Source organism: Trichosurus vulpecula, chromosome 3 (assembly GCF_011100635.1).
Source record: "Trichosurus vulpecula isolate mTriVul1 chromosome 3, mTriVul1.pri, whole genome shotgun sequence".
Lineage (NCBI taxonomy): Eukaryota > Metazoa > Chordata > Mammalia > Diprotodontia > Phalangeridae > Trichosurus > Trichosurus vulpecula.
The window spans coordinates 223,860,208-223,876,032 of record NC_050575.1 but is presented as its reverse complement, the minus strand read 5'-3'; the positions used below and the strand labels follow the sequence as shown (position 1 = coordinate 223,876,032).

The following is a 15,825-nucleotide window of genomic DNA, read 5'->3' as shown; positions in this document are numbered from 1 at the left end:
GAAAAAAAATCCAGGAGCTGATTAGTGCTGCATGTAAATTGCCATCAGTGTCTCTAGCCAATGAGTACATTGAAAACCAATACCAAAGGAGGAAAGAAAGTGAAAGAACACCCTTCTCCATAGCAAGAGCATTGATGACTGACTGCTAAAAATGTGTGCACATGCATACCTTCTTGTGTGCACAAACACACTTACATGTGTGAATGTGTGTATGTATATATATATGTGTGTGTATATATATATATACATATATATATATATATTTACACACAGGCACACACACTCTCCTCACTTTCAAATTAAACTGTAGTTAGAGTGAGATCTTTTCTTTGTTTTTTAAAAGTTCATAAGTGATTAAAAGCATTGGTATGGAATGCCTATTTAATCTATCTTTGCTCTGGTTAAAATCTCAAAAATACATTCAACAGGAAAACATAAATTGTATGTGTATAAATATATATGTATATATATAAATATACACATGCACACAAATACTCTTGTTTTTTTTGAAGCTTAAGATATTTACATAAATATTCCTATAATTGCTAAAGTTTAAAGAGGCATAATTTTTTTTCTGAGCTTCAACAAAGGTGCTTGAATAATATACAATTAAAATTAAGCTGCTTCCTAGCATGGAAGTAGTTTCTATTTTGTAGAACCAGTAAATAATAAGGAAAAATCCTAAAAGTCTTTTTTTTTCCTTTAAAAAACACAACAAAAAAACAAAAACCAACACAAAACAACCTGTTTCCTTTTAAGCTAGAGCTTCAACAAAAACTAACCTTTTTTATACTTTGAAACTATGAACAACCAACACAACAGAACAGAACAAAGCAACAACAAACAAATGGACAAGCCCCTGGAAATGCCTGGCGTTCTTTGCCCTTTACTTCCTTCCAGACTGTGGTAAGAAAAGCTCCAGTGCTCGAATCAAGAAATGACTTCAGTCTCATTCATTTGCTAACTCTGCCAGTAACTGGCTGATTGGCTTGGAAAAAGACATTAAAAGCAGCACAAGAAATAACTGTACACATCCTTAATAACCCGCATCTGAGAGATCCTGCTAACCCACCGCTCTGGCTTTCTCACTGCCTACTGCACATTCTGATTGTATAGAAGAACCTGTGGCTATAGGACACCCGGGATGGCTGTTAAAAGGCTTTTGTCTCCGAGTGTTGTCATTCTGAGGTGGTTACAGCAGCTGAATTGTGAGACCTTTTTCTTGTCTTTCACTTAGGCTAGGCTTTGTTGCAACCAATGCAGCTTTAAGAACAATGAGAAAAAAATAAGTCCTCCCGATGCTCGGCCATTACACTGGTTTTATTTTTACCAGGTTTCTCCCCAAGCCAAGCTGACCAATCTGTCTTCCCAACACAACCCTCCCACCCACTTCCCCAACTCAATGCTCCCACCCCCCTCCCCTAGTATTTCTACAGCTATATTACAAGCAAATATATCTTAGCAACTTTTGAAAACTTTGGTTCTAAGAAAACACTTGGTCAGTTATCATGAGGAAAAGTGGGAATGCTTGTTCTGGCACCTCGCTGTAGACAAAGCCCATCCCGGGAGGGTCTTAGAGCTGTACATGAAGTCACAAATCCAATACAACCCACTAAGCAAGTGCACAAATTCTAAGTTATAGCAGATTTAGTCTTTTCTGTCTTTTTTTTTTTTAACCTCACCCAGGGTGTAGTTCTTCACACTGTCTGATAGAAATTATCTGCCTGAAGGTTGTTCTGTTTTTGCATGCTGTAGAAGCCACTAAATCTTGCATCTGGGTCAGCAATTCTTAGCATTCTCTGAGAACTATCCACCTGAACCATGGTTCCTTTCTTACAGTCCACATATACCAACTGATTGTTTAGGGAAGAAGGCTAAAAAGAGAGAAAAACAAGAGTGGAATTAGTTAACCCCCTAGCCAGTCTATAATTCACAAAGTTAGTATCAGTCTCCAAATAAAGTGATATAACTACTTTGTACTAGCCAAAATGGTGAGATTGTACAGTATTCTCTTCCTGGTGGTGTCACATTTTAAGGACAAACCAAAGCATGTTCAGCAGAAGCAGCCTAGGATGGTAGAGATTTGGACAGCATGTCACATAAGTGGTGAAGGAATTTGAGGTATTTAGCTCTACCCAAAGTTACTAACACACTCTTAATCACCAAATCTCATGGTCTTTTCTCAGTCCTCATCTTCCTGAGACCCTTTTCTCCTTGATACTTGTCTTCTTTCTAGGTTTTTACAACACTGCTCTTTTCTCCTTCTACCTATCTCACTGCTCCTGGGTTTCCTTTGTCGGATCCAGGTCATGCCTGCTAAGTATAGCAGGCATACTATACTTAGAGACCTTCAGGTCTCTGTCCTAGGACCTCTTCTCTTCTTCCTCTACACTATTTCACCTGGTGATCTCATCAGTTCCGATGGATTCAATAATCATCTCTATAATGATGATTCTCAAATGTACTTATCCAACCCTAACCTCTGCTGCAACTCCAGACTCTCCAAGTGCCTACTGTATGTCTTAAACCGGATGTTCTGTAGACTTCTTAAACTCAGCATGTCCAAACCTGAAGTCCTTCTCATTCTTCCTAAAATCTTTCTCCTCTTCTTAACTCCCCTATTACTCTTGAGGGTACCACCATCCTCCTGGTCCCCTAGGCTTGCAACTTAAGCATGATCCTTGCCTCCTCTTTAGGAAGGTCTTCCTTCCTAACAAATAGGGCCAGCTAACAATGGAACAAATTGCTTCATGAAGTAGTGACATCCTTGTTGCTACAGCAATTGGATTGGATTAGGTGGCTTTTCAGGTCTGTGTCCGGACAATGTTGCCTCCCTTATCCCCACTTCTTCCCATTAGAAACCTAGAGTCCACTCCTGGAACTATCCCTGAATTGTGGGCTTTGGCCTTATCTTGCCCAGATCTAGCACTTCACTTCCTGAATACTGGTGCCACCTGCCCCATTCAGGACAAAGAAAAGAAATGCAACTTGTCTAATTATTGTCAAATACTCTATCCAATTTAACTGATGCAAATTAACTCATGCCATCATACATGTGTACCTCTCCTATGCTGTCCAGCACCCCATTATGTGTTGTATTCCACTCTTAGAATTTAAGCTGTTTGAGGTTGGGGACTATCTTGCTTGGTAGTAATCTTATTCCCAGGATTTAGCACAGTGGCTAGTTCACCACTAGTCTGGGCTGATGCAGAAACTATTCCTGCTTTGGATGGCAAGCTGGACTAGAGGGTGCTTTCAGCCTTCCTAGCTGCCTAGAATCCAGCTCTTTAGAATACCTTAATGATACAGGCAACAACCTTCTATCCTGCCACCAGCAGATATAGTACAAACATGTTTTTGAAGGCTGATGAGCTTAACAATGTCTGTGCTCTCTATCAATATTGACAGATTCAGATTCAACCTTCATTTTGATGATTTTTCTTCTTTTTCCTACTCCAAGTTCTTTTCTCACTATTTCAAGAGCCAGTATGGGGAAAGCACTGGACTTTGAGTCAGAGTTGGGGTTTCAGGCCTGTGTCACTAACTATGTATGATTTTGGTAAGCCACTCTACTCCTCTGAGTCTGTTTCCTCATTTATAAAGTGGAGATACTATTTGTACTGCCTATTTCACAGCATCCCTGGGAGGCTCAAATCAGATGACTTATGTAAAGCTCTTTGTAAATTATAAAGCTATGTAAATATCAGCTATGGATAATATTCATTTTTCCTTGTCTTTTTCTCCATCACATTTTTTCCTCTGCCCTCTTCTATACTTTCCCCCCTCTATTCTGGACATTCTCATTCTTACTTGGTTTTGCTTGTACCCCACCCAGGATAATCAAGTTACACTTAGTTTTCCATACTAGTTATAATCTATGTTGTGAATATGGCTATGTTCAATTGGTTCTTTGAAAACCTCAAAGTAAGTTGAAGAGAATGGATGTTTGAAATGTCAGGAGTCATTAAACTAGTGGAGGATGGAGATATTTTCATCAGTAACATGGAACTAACTAACAGTATGAAATTAACATTTGATATTTATAGCCTGATAATCATTGGAAACCATGAAGCATAAAACTTGAGTTCCACTAAATAATTCCCAAGTACAAAGTTTAGATGCTTTCCTAATTTCACAAAACAATAAAATTTTCAATACTCTACCTTAGTAGGTGTTCGATACCAACAGAGCACTGGTATCCACTGTTTCTTCTGATTTAAAAATAGGAATACTAGTATAAGACCCAGGACTCCCATTATTCCTGCAACCCAGGCAAAGGACGCAAGAGAAGTATCTTCACTTAGATGTGGCCCATTACCGTCTCTGTACTCCACCTGAAGGTGACCCATGTCTGGAAAAAATAAGACAATAAAACATAAGTACTTGTTACTAAATCCCCAACCAGTTTTTTAGGGCTATCCAAATTATATTATGAACAGGTTTCATGGAATAATGATTTTAGTATTAAAAGGAAGCAATCATTCAGTCCAAATCATCTATGAAAGCATATCTGAAGTCTTCTACTGTTTAGCTACTTTGAAGTTTTTTCCTGACAAAAAGAATAAATTTGTTTCTTTGAAACTTCTACCCTGCCCATTCCTGCTCATTCCTTTTACTTATGCCCTCTAGTGCCAAAACAAAACAAGTCTAATTCCTCTTACACACAAGAGACTTTTAGGTACTTGGATTCAGCTATCATGCACCAGCTGAGCCCATTCTTCAGGCTAAACATCCTCAGTTTCTTCAACTGACTGGCACAAACTCAAGGCCTCCCCACTTCGACTACTCTCGAGTTATCAGTGTCTTTTCCAAAGTCTGGTGCCCAGAATTGAACACAATATTTCAGATGTGTTCTGACAGGCAGATTACAGTGGGATTCTCATGATTCTCATCTCCTTACTCCTGAAAGCTATTCCTTTTTTAATGTAGTCCAAGCTTGTTTTTTTTTTTGGTTGCCATGTCACTTGATTCATTAAACTTAGTAGCCCAGTAAAATCCCAGATTTTTTTGATGAATGGCTATATAATGATACTTCCTCCAATGTTGTACTTGTGAATTATTTTTCTTGAAATCTAAGACTTATTTTTAATCTTAATTTTTCTAGTTTGCCAAGATCTTTTCAGATCCTCACATTTCATCCAGTGTGTTATCGATTTTATTTATTATCTAGCTTTATTTGCAGATTTCAGAAGGATTCTGACTGTGCCTTTATTGAAGACAAAAATGTCAAAAAGCAAATGGTTGAACACAGATCCTTTATGGCCTCCTTTTCAATTCATATGGAGCCACTATAGTATGATTAAGTAACAACTTCCATATCCACTTGTACTGTTTCCTAGCCCATCTCTCTTTGTCTTTTCTGCAAGAAAAGCATGAGATACTTTTGTCAAAAAATTCTGCTGAAGTCTAGGTAAACTGTTTTTGCAGCATTCCCCCTTTCTACTCTAATGAATCTGTCAAAAAAGGAAATAAAATTACTTTGTCACAATATGATCTTGATGAAGCCAATCTGGGTCTTTGTAATCACCTCTTTTCCTAGTTGTTCATTAACCATCTCTTTCTTTCATCTTGCAGCACAGAATGTTCTGAGGAACTGAAGTCAAGCTCACTGGCCTATAGTTTATAGATTATGCTCTCTTCCCTTTTTTGGAAACCAGATCACTGACAGTGGTTCACAATCACCTCTGTCAATTCTTTCAGCCTCTGAGGATGCAGTTCTTCTGGGCCATCTATCAAAGTGAAATAAGTATTCTCATACTATTTCCTTACTTATCTTGAGTGTCAACTTCCTATTACATATTTTTCTTCTGTGCTCTACAGTCCAAAAGACAGTCTTCTCGACAGAGAAAACAAAATCATAAGAAAGAGTTGAGCAACTTCGTCTTCCCTCCACTGTCAGATTCTCATCATTTTATCCACCCTCAGCAGAGGTCTTATCCCTTCTTTAATGCTTCTCTTTCCTCCAATATAGTTTAATAAAACCAATGCACTTTTTGTTGTCTTTGACTTTCTTTACCAGGCTCTTGGCTCATCCTGAGTTTTGGCTATCCTGACACGGTTCTTATAGGATCATGACACTATTTATAGTCATCCTATTATCAGCTCCTGCATGTATTTTCATACAAATCATTTTTAAAAAAACTAAGTTGGTTGTTGACTTCTTTGTGTGTGCACATCAATCTCTTTAGACATCTTTCCCATTCATTGTTTTCTCTTGTATCTTCAGAATTTCATTCTTTAGTTTCCATCCTTTCTTGGCATAGTCTTTATATGTAGAATTTTAGTCCATGGGATACCATTTATCCTTCCTCTGGACCCTTTGACATTTGATGTCCTAAAATCTAGAGTCTATGTTTCCTCTCACTATGACAAATTCTAGGAGGGAGTGATCATTTCCTTGCAACACTCCCCTCATTTTTAGCCCACCAATCAGTTTTCTTTCTTTTGGTCAGAATCAGATCCAGAATGGAATTCACTCCATTTTTGAGGGATGGAGTTAAGATAGGAAGTTATTAGCATCCCCTTGAGAGGTTTAGCAGATGTTTAGATAATTGAAGTCCCCTATCACCATCAATCAACAAGCATTTATTAAGCATGTGATAGGCCTCTTTTTTCTTTTTTTTTTCTTTTGATTCATGTATAAATTGGATTTAAGTGGGACAGAGTTGCATGGCCTCACTCTCTCCTCCAGAGTCATCACAATCCAGTGGCAGAATAGAATCAAGATGACTGGTGATGGCTCAAGATGCAGCGGATGACCTTGACGTCTCTGATGTCTAACCAAGCTCTTAAGCACTCCACGGCACCTGCTTCAGCTGCCTTCATGGCCATTGGAACAAACTGTTCTCATCCGCCTATTCCACCAGAGGAATCTCAAATCTTGAGATCAGAGGTTGTTTTCTCCCCAACCTTTTTAATGTAAACCTGTTTTGATTAGATTTGTAAGACAACTGACAAAATATATTCTCACCGACCTCTGCAATAGGCCTGACATTCTTGTGATTTCAGTCCGTGGTCCAGAAATTTGTATTTTCATTCTCAGACACTATTTTTTGACTCCATGTTCACCACCAAAGTCAGTTTTTCTCTTTCATATCCCTTGTCCTTAATAGGCAAAAATGATGGTAATACCACCTATTCCCCCCATGGTCTCAGTTTCTTTCTCAAGATTTCATTCTTGCTTTTTAGGTTTCTTTTGGCAGTATGAATTATACCCAAGTGAATCACCCTAAGTAGTTACCAAGTCATCTGTTTTAACCAGTCTTGGGAAGTTCTCTGTTATGTCTTTGATATATGCCCCAGGGAAGATAATAGAAGTCTCTATTGTTATTAGTTTCAACAACTGGGTTTTACTTCTCATTTTAGTTCTCAACTATGAAAACATTGTGCTATCAACATGATTAAAGTCTAGCTTTCTATTTAAGGGATCAAATGAATCCCTTGGGGTGGAATCATAAATTCTGAGGGGGAAGGAGTATTAAAAAACAAGGCTGAGAAAGAACACTGGACAGGTAAATAAATGATGGTTCCAACTTGGCAAGGAAAATAAAAACATATTTAATCTGTGATCTGAGGATCATAGCTTTAGAGCTAGAAAAGACTTCAGAGGTTACCTAGTCCAATGTTCTTCTTTTGTTATTGAGGAACTTAGGGCCCAGAAAAGGGAAATGAGTTGCGCAGTCACTGACAGAAAATGGAATAACTGAGATTAGGCCTCAGGTCCTTTGACTAGGTAGCCACAGCTGAGAGAATGATTAAAACTTGATTATAACTTAAAATTAAATAAATATATGTATATGTATGTGTGTGTGTGTGTGTATGTGTGTGTGTGTATCTATATCTATATATATATCTTGACTTTCAAGTTCTTAGCTGATCCCTTAATAACACAATGGAAATGTACAGCAAAAACAATCAGAATGCTCTGGAAAAGTCTTTGGTTTAACTTATTTCGCTTTTTAGGTTAGCTCTCCAGATCCATTGCCATTGCTTAAGTTAAGACATCAGGTCTGGTTTGGAAGGCTATAACTTTGGCCTCTCCTAATTGAACTTAGCCTCTCTAGTTCATCCCACTGGTCTGATATTCAGTCCACAACTGGAAGAAGGCAAAAAGAGAAGGGCAGAAGAAGAGGACTACATTTGTTCCCTCTTGCTTCCTTCACAGTTGATAGAGGATTCATGAATTTTCTTATTGGGTGAGCAATGGATGCTAAAGGAAAACTGCGAGAGGAAGTCTTTTGCTTGGCAACAAGGGCTGCTTAGAGTCTATCCAAAGAAATAATAATTTTTAAAAATTATTCTATAAACTAGAAAATTAAAATTTCTTTGTATCTTGTTGCTTTAAAATATTCCTTGACTAATGACTGAATTTTTTTCAACTGACCTTATAATTAATATTTCAGTAACTTCTTAAATCATTTTCAGTGTTAGAAAACTTTTGAAGCCCTCAAGGAAACTCATCTAACTATATCTTTGTCTGAACATTACTAAAAAGAACAAAGTCAAACTGTTGGAAAATTCAGTGTATGTAAGACATGAAATCTATATGGAGTCCAACTACATATAATAAAATAGTAGAAGATTGCATACTTAAATACTATGAATAGATTTCATAGACTTAGTGAATCACATATTTTATATGTCTGCAATTTCTTTTTAAAATGACAAAAAAGACTATCAGATATCTAATGTCACTGGACCATAGATTTGAGCTGGAAGGGAACATAGAGTCTGAACTTCTCATCTCACAGATGAGGAAACTGAGGTCCAGAGTGACACAGCTGTTAAATGTCTGGCGCAGGATTTGAACGCAGAACTTCCTGACTCAAGTCCAGCATTTTACTTCCCCATGAACTTTCTGGTGCAGAAATATGTTGAGTCTCTTACTTCTTTGTAAGACCATGAGCTTTTATTTCTTATGAAGTAGATAAGACAGTTATTTTCAGTTTTTTTTTTACTATGTAATAACTAACAAATTTCTGAAGGTATGTCTAGGATGTAATAACTGCTTCTAATTATTAGGGGAGTCCATTTAAAAGTTTGCCTCTGGGGATTTTTTAAAGGCAGTATTACATTACTTTTTCAATACCAAAATCAGGGGTAGTAACAACGGTGGTAGAAAACAAGATACTTTTTGAAAGCTGTCAGGGGCTCATCCATACCTTACATTACTAGTTCTAAAAGGCCCACGGTGAGAATCAGAACAGCTGGACAAACACGTGTAAAAAATGCCTTTGCCTCTATTATCCCATTTATTCTGGACTACCCTACAACTTACCTCTGGGGAGATGGATGATGTCATTTTCACTAGGGGTAGGCCATATGGGTACCTCCAATTCAATCTCTCCACGATGATTTGTCTTCTCAATGGGAATATTCGTTGGTTCAGGTACATACATCTCTAAAAAAGGGATACATTTCATAAGAGATGACAAGAGTAAGAATATGATCGTTTTCCTATTTTCAAACCAATTTGGGCATCTCATTCACTCAATATTTCTTTCCTCATATACTAAGTGAAGTTCTAGTTGCTTGGTTTTCTTGAATAGCTAAAGACATATTCATTAGGCTTGGTAGCCCAGGAGCCAAAGCTCACAAAATAAAGTGTGAGTTCCTTCACTCTCATGCTAATGATATGCACCTTCACTTTTCACCTCTAATCAGGAAACTGAAGGTACAGTGGTTTGAAACATAAACATTGATTCTGGATCACTTACTATAAACTCATATTGTAGTGTGGGCAGTCTTGCTATGTTGAATCCAATTAAAGTAAGAACAAAATAGAACTTTAATGACTAAAGGATGTCCCTCTATATTCCCTATTCTTTTCCCCTTGTCTCAATTCCTCCCTGCTCCCCCCGCCCACTTCCCCACCCCACACTCTTGCCCTGAAAGGGACTGAATTGGAGACTTGGTGCGATACCCCCAATGTAAAGTTAAGTAGTAGCTTATTCATTTGGATGGTTTATTATTCTCTTCAGTTAAAATCGTTAGTAAATTGTATTTATATACCCTAATGGTGAGATATCTTGGCACTTTGACCAACAGGCTTATAAAAGATAGCAAAGTTAGAAGAATAATATTATTTGTCCCAAATGCTAGATGTTTCTGGACCTGAATCTCCTGAGATTCACCTAAAATAATAAGAATTTTTCATGGGTACCAAAAAAGGAGATACTTTTGTAGCTCTTCTTGAAGAAATTAGAAAGAACTGGCTTAATACTGTTAGAAAAAAACATCTGAAGCATCTTTACTTTATAATATAATTAAATTATTTTGCTGGCCCTTTCCCCTACGACTAGGTCTAATATTTTGACAAATTGTTTTTGCAATAAAGCTACTGATCATTTGTAAGAGAACACCCATAAAAACAATAATCAAAATCCAGTCACTAATAGAACTCATCAGCTGTTATTCTTGGTCTAAGATATCTACCCAACTAGTTCCCTAAGTGAAGTGCAGGAGGAGTCTTAGCAGAAGTCAGAGAGTTCCGGACCAGCGGGCTGGGGATGTGAGCTAAGTATCTATTCATTCAGTTTTTCAGTCATGTCCAAGACTCTATACCAAGAAGCAAAACTATTTGGAGCAAGGGGCAAAAGCTGTTTTTTACACTGTTGTACCTTCTGCTTTGGCTTTCAGATCACATGGTTTTTAGTCTCTCGTAAAAATGATGGTTCTCAATGATTTCCCAAAAATTCCATGAGCAAAAACAGATCTTACTAAAAAGATAGTTTTGTTCCCCAAAGCACAGACCTAAATATAAAGGAATAGAGTGGAATAAGCACTTAGTAAGGGCCTACTATATGCCAGGCACTGTGCTAAGGTGCTTTCACAAGTATTAACTGATTTAGGAGCTTTTCCTCATGATTAATCTCCAGGGTAAAAAAAAAAAGCTATTTTATTGGTTATGTAGGATTCCCGGTAACTGTAACTGTGGTGAACATTCCCTTGCTAGGCTTATGCTGCAGTTTGTCATCTAAATGCAGCACATATGACTTCTTGCTAGTCCAGTGACCATCTAGTTCCTAGTGTCAGTGTTCACTACAGAAGATTAATATTAAGAATGATTCCACAAAACCTGTCAGTATCAAAAGTAACAAATATATTCACAAAGCCTATATAAGCTTGGTCAAGTAGTCATTTGGTTGCTTTGCTAGGAGCAGAATAAAAAAGCTTTGAGACTCTAGGAGAGAGGGTGTGTGCATGCGTGTGTGTGTGTGTGTGTGTGTGTGTGTGTGGTGGACCCCTTTGGTGGTCTGGTAAAGCCTGTGGACCACTTCTCAGGATGTTTTTAAATGCACAATATAAAATACATAGGGTTACAAAGGAAATAAATTATATTGAAATATAGTTATCAAAAGTTATTTTTAAATGTTCACAGAGCCCAGGTTAAGAAGGCCTACTTTTAGGAGGATATATTTATAATTTTCAGTTGTTTCTCAGTTGTGTCCAACTTCTCATAACCCCATTTGGGATTTTCTTGGCAAAGATACAGGAATGATTTGCCATTGACTTTTCCAGCTCATTTTACAGATAAGCAAACTGAGGCAAACAGGTTTAAGTGGCTTGGCTAGGGTCACACAGCTAGGAAGTGTCTGAGGCCAGATATGAATTCAGGTAAATGAGTCTTTCTGACTCCAGGCTTGGTGCTCTATCATTGCACCACCTGGCTGCCCTTACATTTATAATAAAAGACTGATAATCAGATGATCACAGATTTAGAGCTGGAAGGAAACTGAGATCATCTACTTCAACCTCTCATTTTATAAATGAAAGAACTAAGGGCTAGGGAGGTTAAATGATTCAACTGAGGTCACACTAGGAGAAAGTGGCAGAGCCACAGGTCCTCTGACTTCAAATCTGCCTTCCTATTACACCATATTTCCTCTCATGGTCATCCATCAAGTGTGTAAAATATTCTATCTCTACATGGCAACTTGTTTCATAAAAAATTTTAAAATTAGAGGAAATTTCTCTAGGATAAAAGTGACTTTTTCTCTTGTATGAATAATAAATAAAGAGTATATGTGGTGAATGATGCTTAAATGTTGTCACCACTCATCACTTCAAGGAGACTGCACCCAGGACTTTTTCTACTAAAAGCAGCTAAATTCATTTGTAAAACACCTTTATTTTTTTTTCCTTAAAACAAACTCCTTTCCTTTTTCCTTTAGACAGAAAGTCTAGTTTCTATACTCACTTATACTAAAGTAGTTAAATTCACTCAAACGCCATACTCAAAAGGAGAAGCTATTACCAAGAAAGATGAATTCTTTTCTGATCTCCCTCCTCCAACTGCTTTTCATTTCTGTATCTATATTGCTGGAGTCACAGGACCAGGCACATAGCAGGTGTTCAATAAATGCTGGTTGCTTGACTGACTGAAAGGACCTTACTTATAGGCATCTATTTCTGGGTCAGATTAATAAAATTTTCCAAAATTAATATTATGCTCTGGATAATACAGAACATTGCAGATTCTCTTCTTACCTGGGCCCAAGCTTTCTATGCATAGTCAAAAACTACATACTGTTCCAAAGTCTAAAACATGACATGCCCAGCAGTTTTAAGGCATGTTGGCTAGAGCACATTGTAAAAAAAATTAAGAGTACATTTATGGAATTTCAGAGTTTTAACAGTTTTAAGAGGAAAGAATACTTGCCACCATCAAAAATGATTACTTGATTTAACTCCATCAGAATTAGGGGAAATTATTATGAGCAGAGATAGGATCATCCAAAGAGGCAGAAAAATTCAGAAGGATGAAAATAAACATTTTAGCTGTTTGTGTATGGGGGAAGGGGGTGAATTTTACTGAAAGAGGTAGATGGAAAGTAATAATTGTAATTGTATCTAAAATCCTTTCTTTTGATGAGCTGACATCTTCCCTTGGGCAGAGTATGTGAAGCTCTCATAGTAAAACTTCTAGAAAGATCTAGTTGACTGGACAGACCAATGAAAGAGTGGCAGTATCTATGGTCTCATTTATCTTAACCATATCCCAGTGAGTTAGAGAAGAATAAATGTATTTTTCTCATTATACAGAGAGAAATGATGGTGCGCGAGTAAGAGACTTGCTTAAGATCACACAGAGAGCTATCAGTGGAGCTGGAAAAAGAAGCCAGGTTTTCTAGTTTCTAGTTTTACCCTGTGCTGCCTCGCATTTTGAAGATGATACATGTTTTTCAGTTCTCATTAAATCTGAATTGCAGAAATGAGAATGGAAAGGGACCTCAGAGGCCAACAAATACCCACACTGGAATTCCCTCTACATCTCTAATGCGTACTTGTTATCTCATTTCATCCTGTATCCATCCTGTTTGTATATTGCCTGCATCTTGTCTCCCCTATGAGACTATGATCTCCTTGAGAGCAGAAACTTTTTTTTCACTTTTCTTTGGATCTCCAGCTCTTAGTACAGTGCCTTAACACCACAGGCACTTAATAAATGCTTGCTGACTTACTGCCTTGACTTTAAGTGAAAGGAAGCCAGATATCTCATGATGCAACACATTCTATTTTGGAGTGGCTCTACTGTTAGGAAGTTTTTCCTTTAGGCCCAAACCTGTCTTTCTACAACTTCTACCCACTGTTATTCCCTCTGAAGCCAAACAGAACAAGCCTGGTCCCTCTTTTACACAAAAGCCCTTCAAATGTTAAAAAAGGGGGGAAAAGGGCTATTATGTCACTCCTAGATAAAAGTTCCCCAGTTCTTCCAATTCCCATATGGAAATTCCACCTACCCCCTCAAGGTTCTCATTAATGTCCTTCCAAAAGAGGCACCCAGAACTGGGTCCACTCCAGATATATCCTCACTGGGGCTGAATACAGTGGATTCAGCAATTTTTTGTTCTGGATCTCATACTTCTTAATAAAGCCTAGGATATAATTTTACTTGGATGCAACATAACACTTTTTGACAGTTTAGACTGAGCATGCAGTTCCCCAAATCCTCAGATCTCTTTCATGTGGACTTATCAGGCGATGCCTCCTTCCCATACTTGTGTAGCTCACTTTTTGAACTCAAGTGTAAGATTCTATGTTTATCCACATTAAATTCAATCTTTGTAGACTTGGCCCATCATTCCAGCCTGTTGGGATTTTGGATTACCCATCCTGTCATCTGTGTTTGCTATTCCTCCCAGCTTTGTGTTACCTGTAAAGATGAAAACTATACCATCCATGCCTTAATCCAATTTGGTGACAAAAAAGTTAAATAGCACAGTGTAGGGTTACTCTGTGGACACCTCCCCTCCACACTGATACTCTTGGATAAAATGGCAGGTCACACTTTAGCACATGTGACTTAAAAAATACACATTTTTGTAGAGAAAATAAACAGAAATCCCATATTTATCCAGATAAGACAGCACAATTCTCTTTTACATTTATCTAAAGATGGGTATAATAATAATTGCTAGCATTTAATAGCACTCTATGATTTTCAAATATAATTTTAGTCTCACAGTAATTCTGGGAAGTAAGTGCTATTATTATCACTCCCATCTTGCAAATAAGGAAACAAGCTAACAGAAGTTAAGTGAGTGGCACAGGGTCACACACAGGTAGTAAGTATCTGCAGGTGGATTTGAAGTCAGGTCTTCTGACTCCATTCTCTCTACTGCACCATTTAGTTGAAAGCAGCAGACTCAGAATTTCAAAGAACACTACGAAAGAGTTAAAAAAAATTTGCTAGATAGTGACCAGAAGACATTAATGGTGTGTGTGTGTGTGTATATCTTTGTGTGTGTATTCGATAATATCTGAATTTTTTCAATAAATAAAATATAAACGCAGTCATGTTATCTGCACTTTCCTGTCCCCTGCATTTTCCCCTTCCTCTCTAATCTCGATACTACCTCTCTTGTTTACACCTTATCCTCTCATGCTTGGACTACTGCCAGGTCTTTTACCTGGTCCCCATTCTCTTATAATATACCTTTTTTGCACTGCCATCAGATTATTTACTGAAACCCCATTTTCATTATGTTACTTCGCGTTGTGTATAAACTTCCAATGGCTCTCCTCTATGAAGCCTTATTAGTCCACTATAATGACATATTCTTCCTCTAAACTCAGAGACCTTAACATTTGCCACTCACATACCACCTTATGTCAGTTCTTACATTTTTGCCTTTATTACCTATTACATAATTATTTAACTTCATCCTTCTGGACTTTGTCTTTCCAACTACACCGTTGGGTCCTGTGAGGTAGAGACTTGGTTTTGTATTTCTCTGTATTCTCTATGGTGTTGAGCTCACTACTTCACAAAGAATAGATGTTCAACAAATATTTGCCGACTTAATTTTAGGCATTAACTCTTAAGTGGATTGCTCAAACTATTTCAATGTTATTGGGATGTGCCATGTTCACAAATATCTAATAAAGAACATAAAAATTCTAAAGAAAAAAAGTTGTGAAACTTGTAAAGAAATAGTTGATAAGCTCTGGACAATAAAAACAGAGCTAAAGGAAAAAGCCTTATTTTTTCTTCCTGTTCCAGCCTGGAAATAAAATAAATGAATTTATTAAGCATATCAATACATTAAACTATCAAAGTGAAACCATCAAAAGTTTAACTCACAGTCCTTTCTTTAAATGGGAGATTTGGACTGTTTCTGTTTCTCTTGTGTCTTTCTATCCATTTATATACGTGCATTTGCATATTTGTGTATATGAATTTATACACATACAATATATGTATATACATATACATGTGTACATGTGTGTTTATACAAACACATATGCATATATATATAGATATGTGTATGAAGTCATATGCTAGCTTTGAAACTTCTTTAACAAATTCAACTTTACTGAAAT

At 37.2% G+C, this 15,825-nt stretch overlaps 1 protein-coding gene across 1 annotated transcript in view; it reads right to left on the bottom strand.

The window, feature by feature from the left end:
• Nucleotides 1-1,436: 1,436 nt before the first annotated feature.
• The window catches only part of CRIM1 (cysteine rich transmembrane BMP regulator 1), a 248,835-nt gene continuing 234,446 nt past the window's right edge, over nucleotides 1,437-15,825 (bottom strand). Inside the window, exons 15-17 of the mRNA XM_036752195.1 lie at nucleotides 9,278-9,400; nucleotides 4,164-4,351; nucleotides 1,437-1,874 (exon numbers count right to left, since the gene is read on the bottom strand). Coding sequence (XP_036608090.1) covers nucleotides 1,698-1,874; nucleotides 4,164-4,351; nucleotides 9,278-9,400 — 488 coding nt within the window. The 3' untranslated portion in view covers nucleotides 1,437-1,697. The remainder of the gene's footprint in view (nucleotides 1,875-4,163; nucleotides 4,352-9,277; nucleotides 9,401-15,825) is intronic.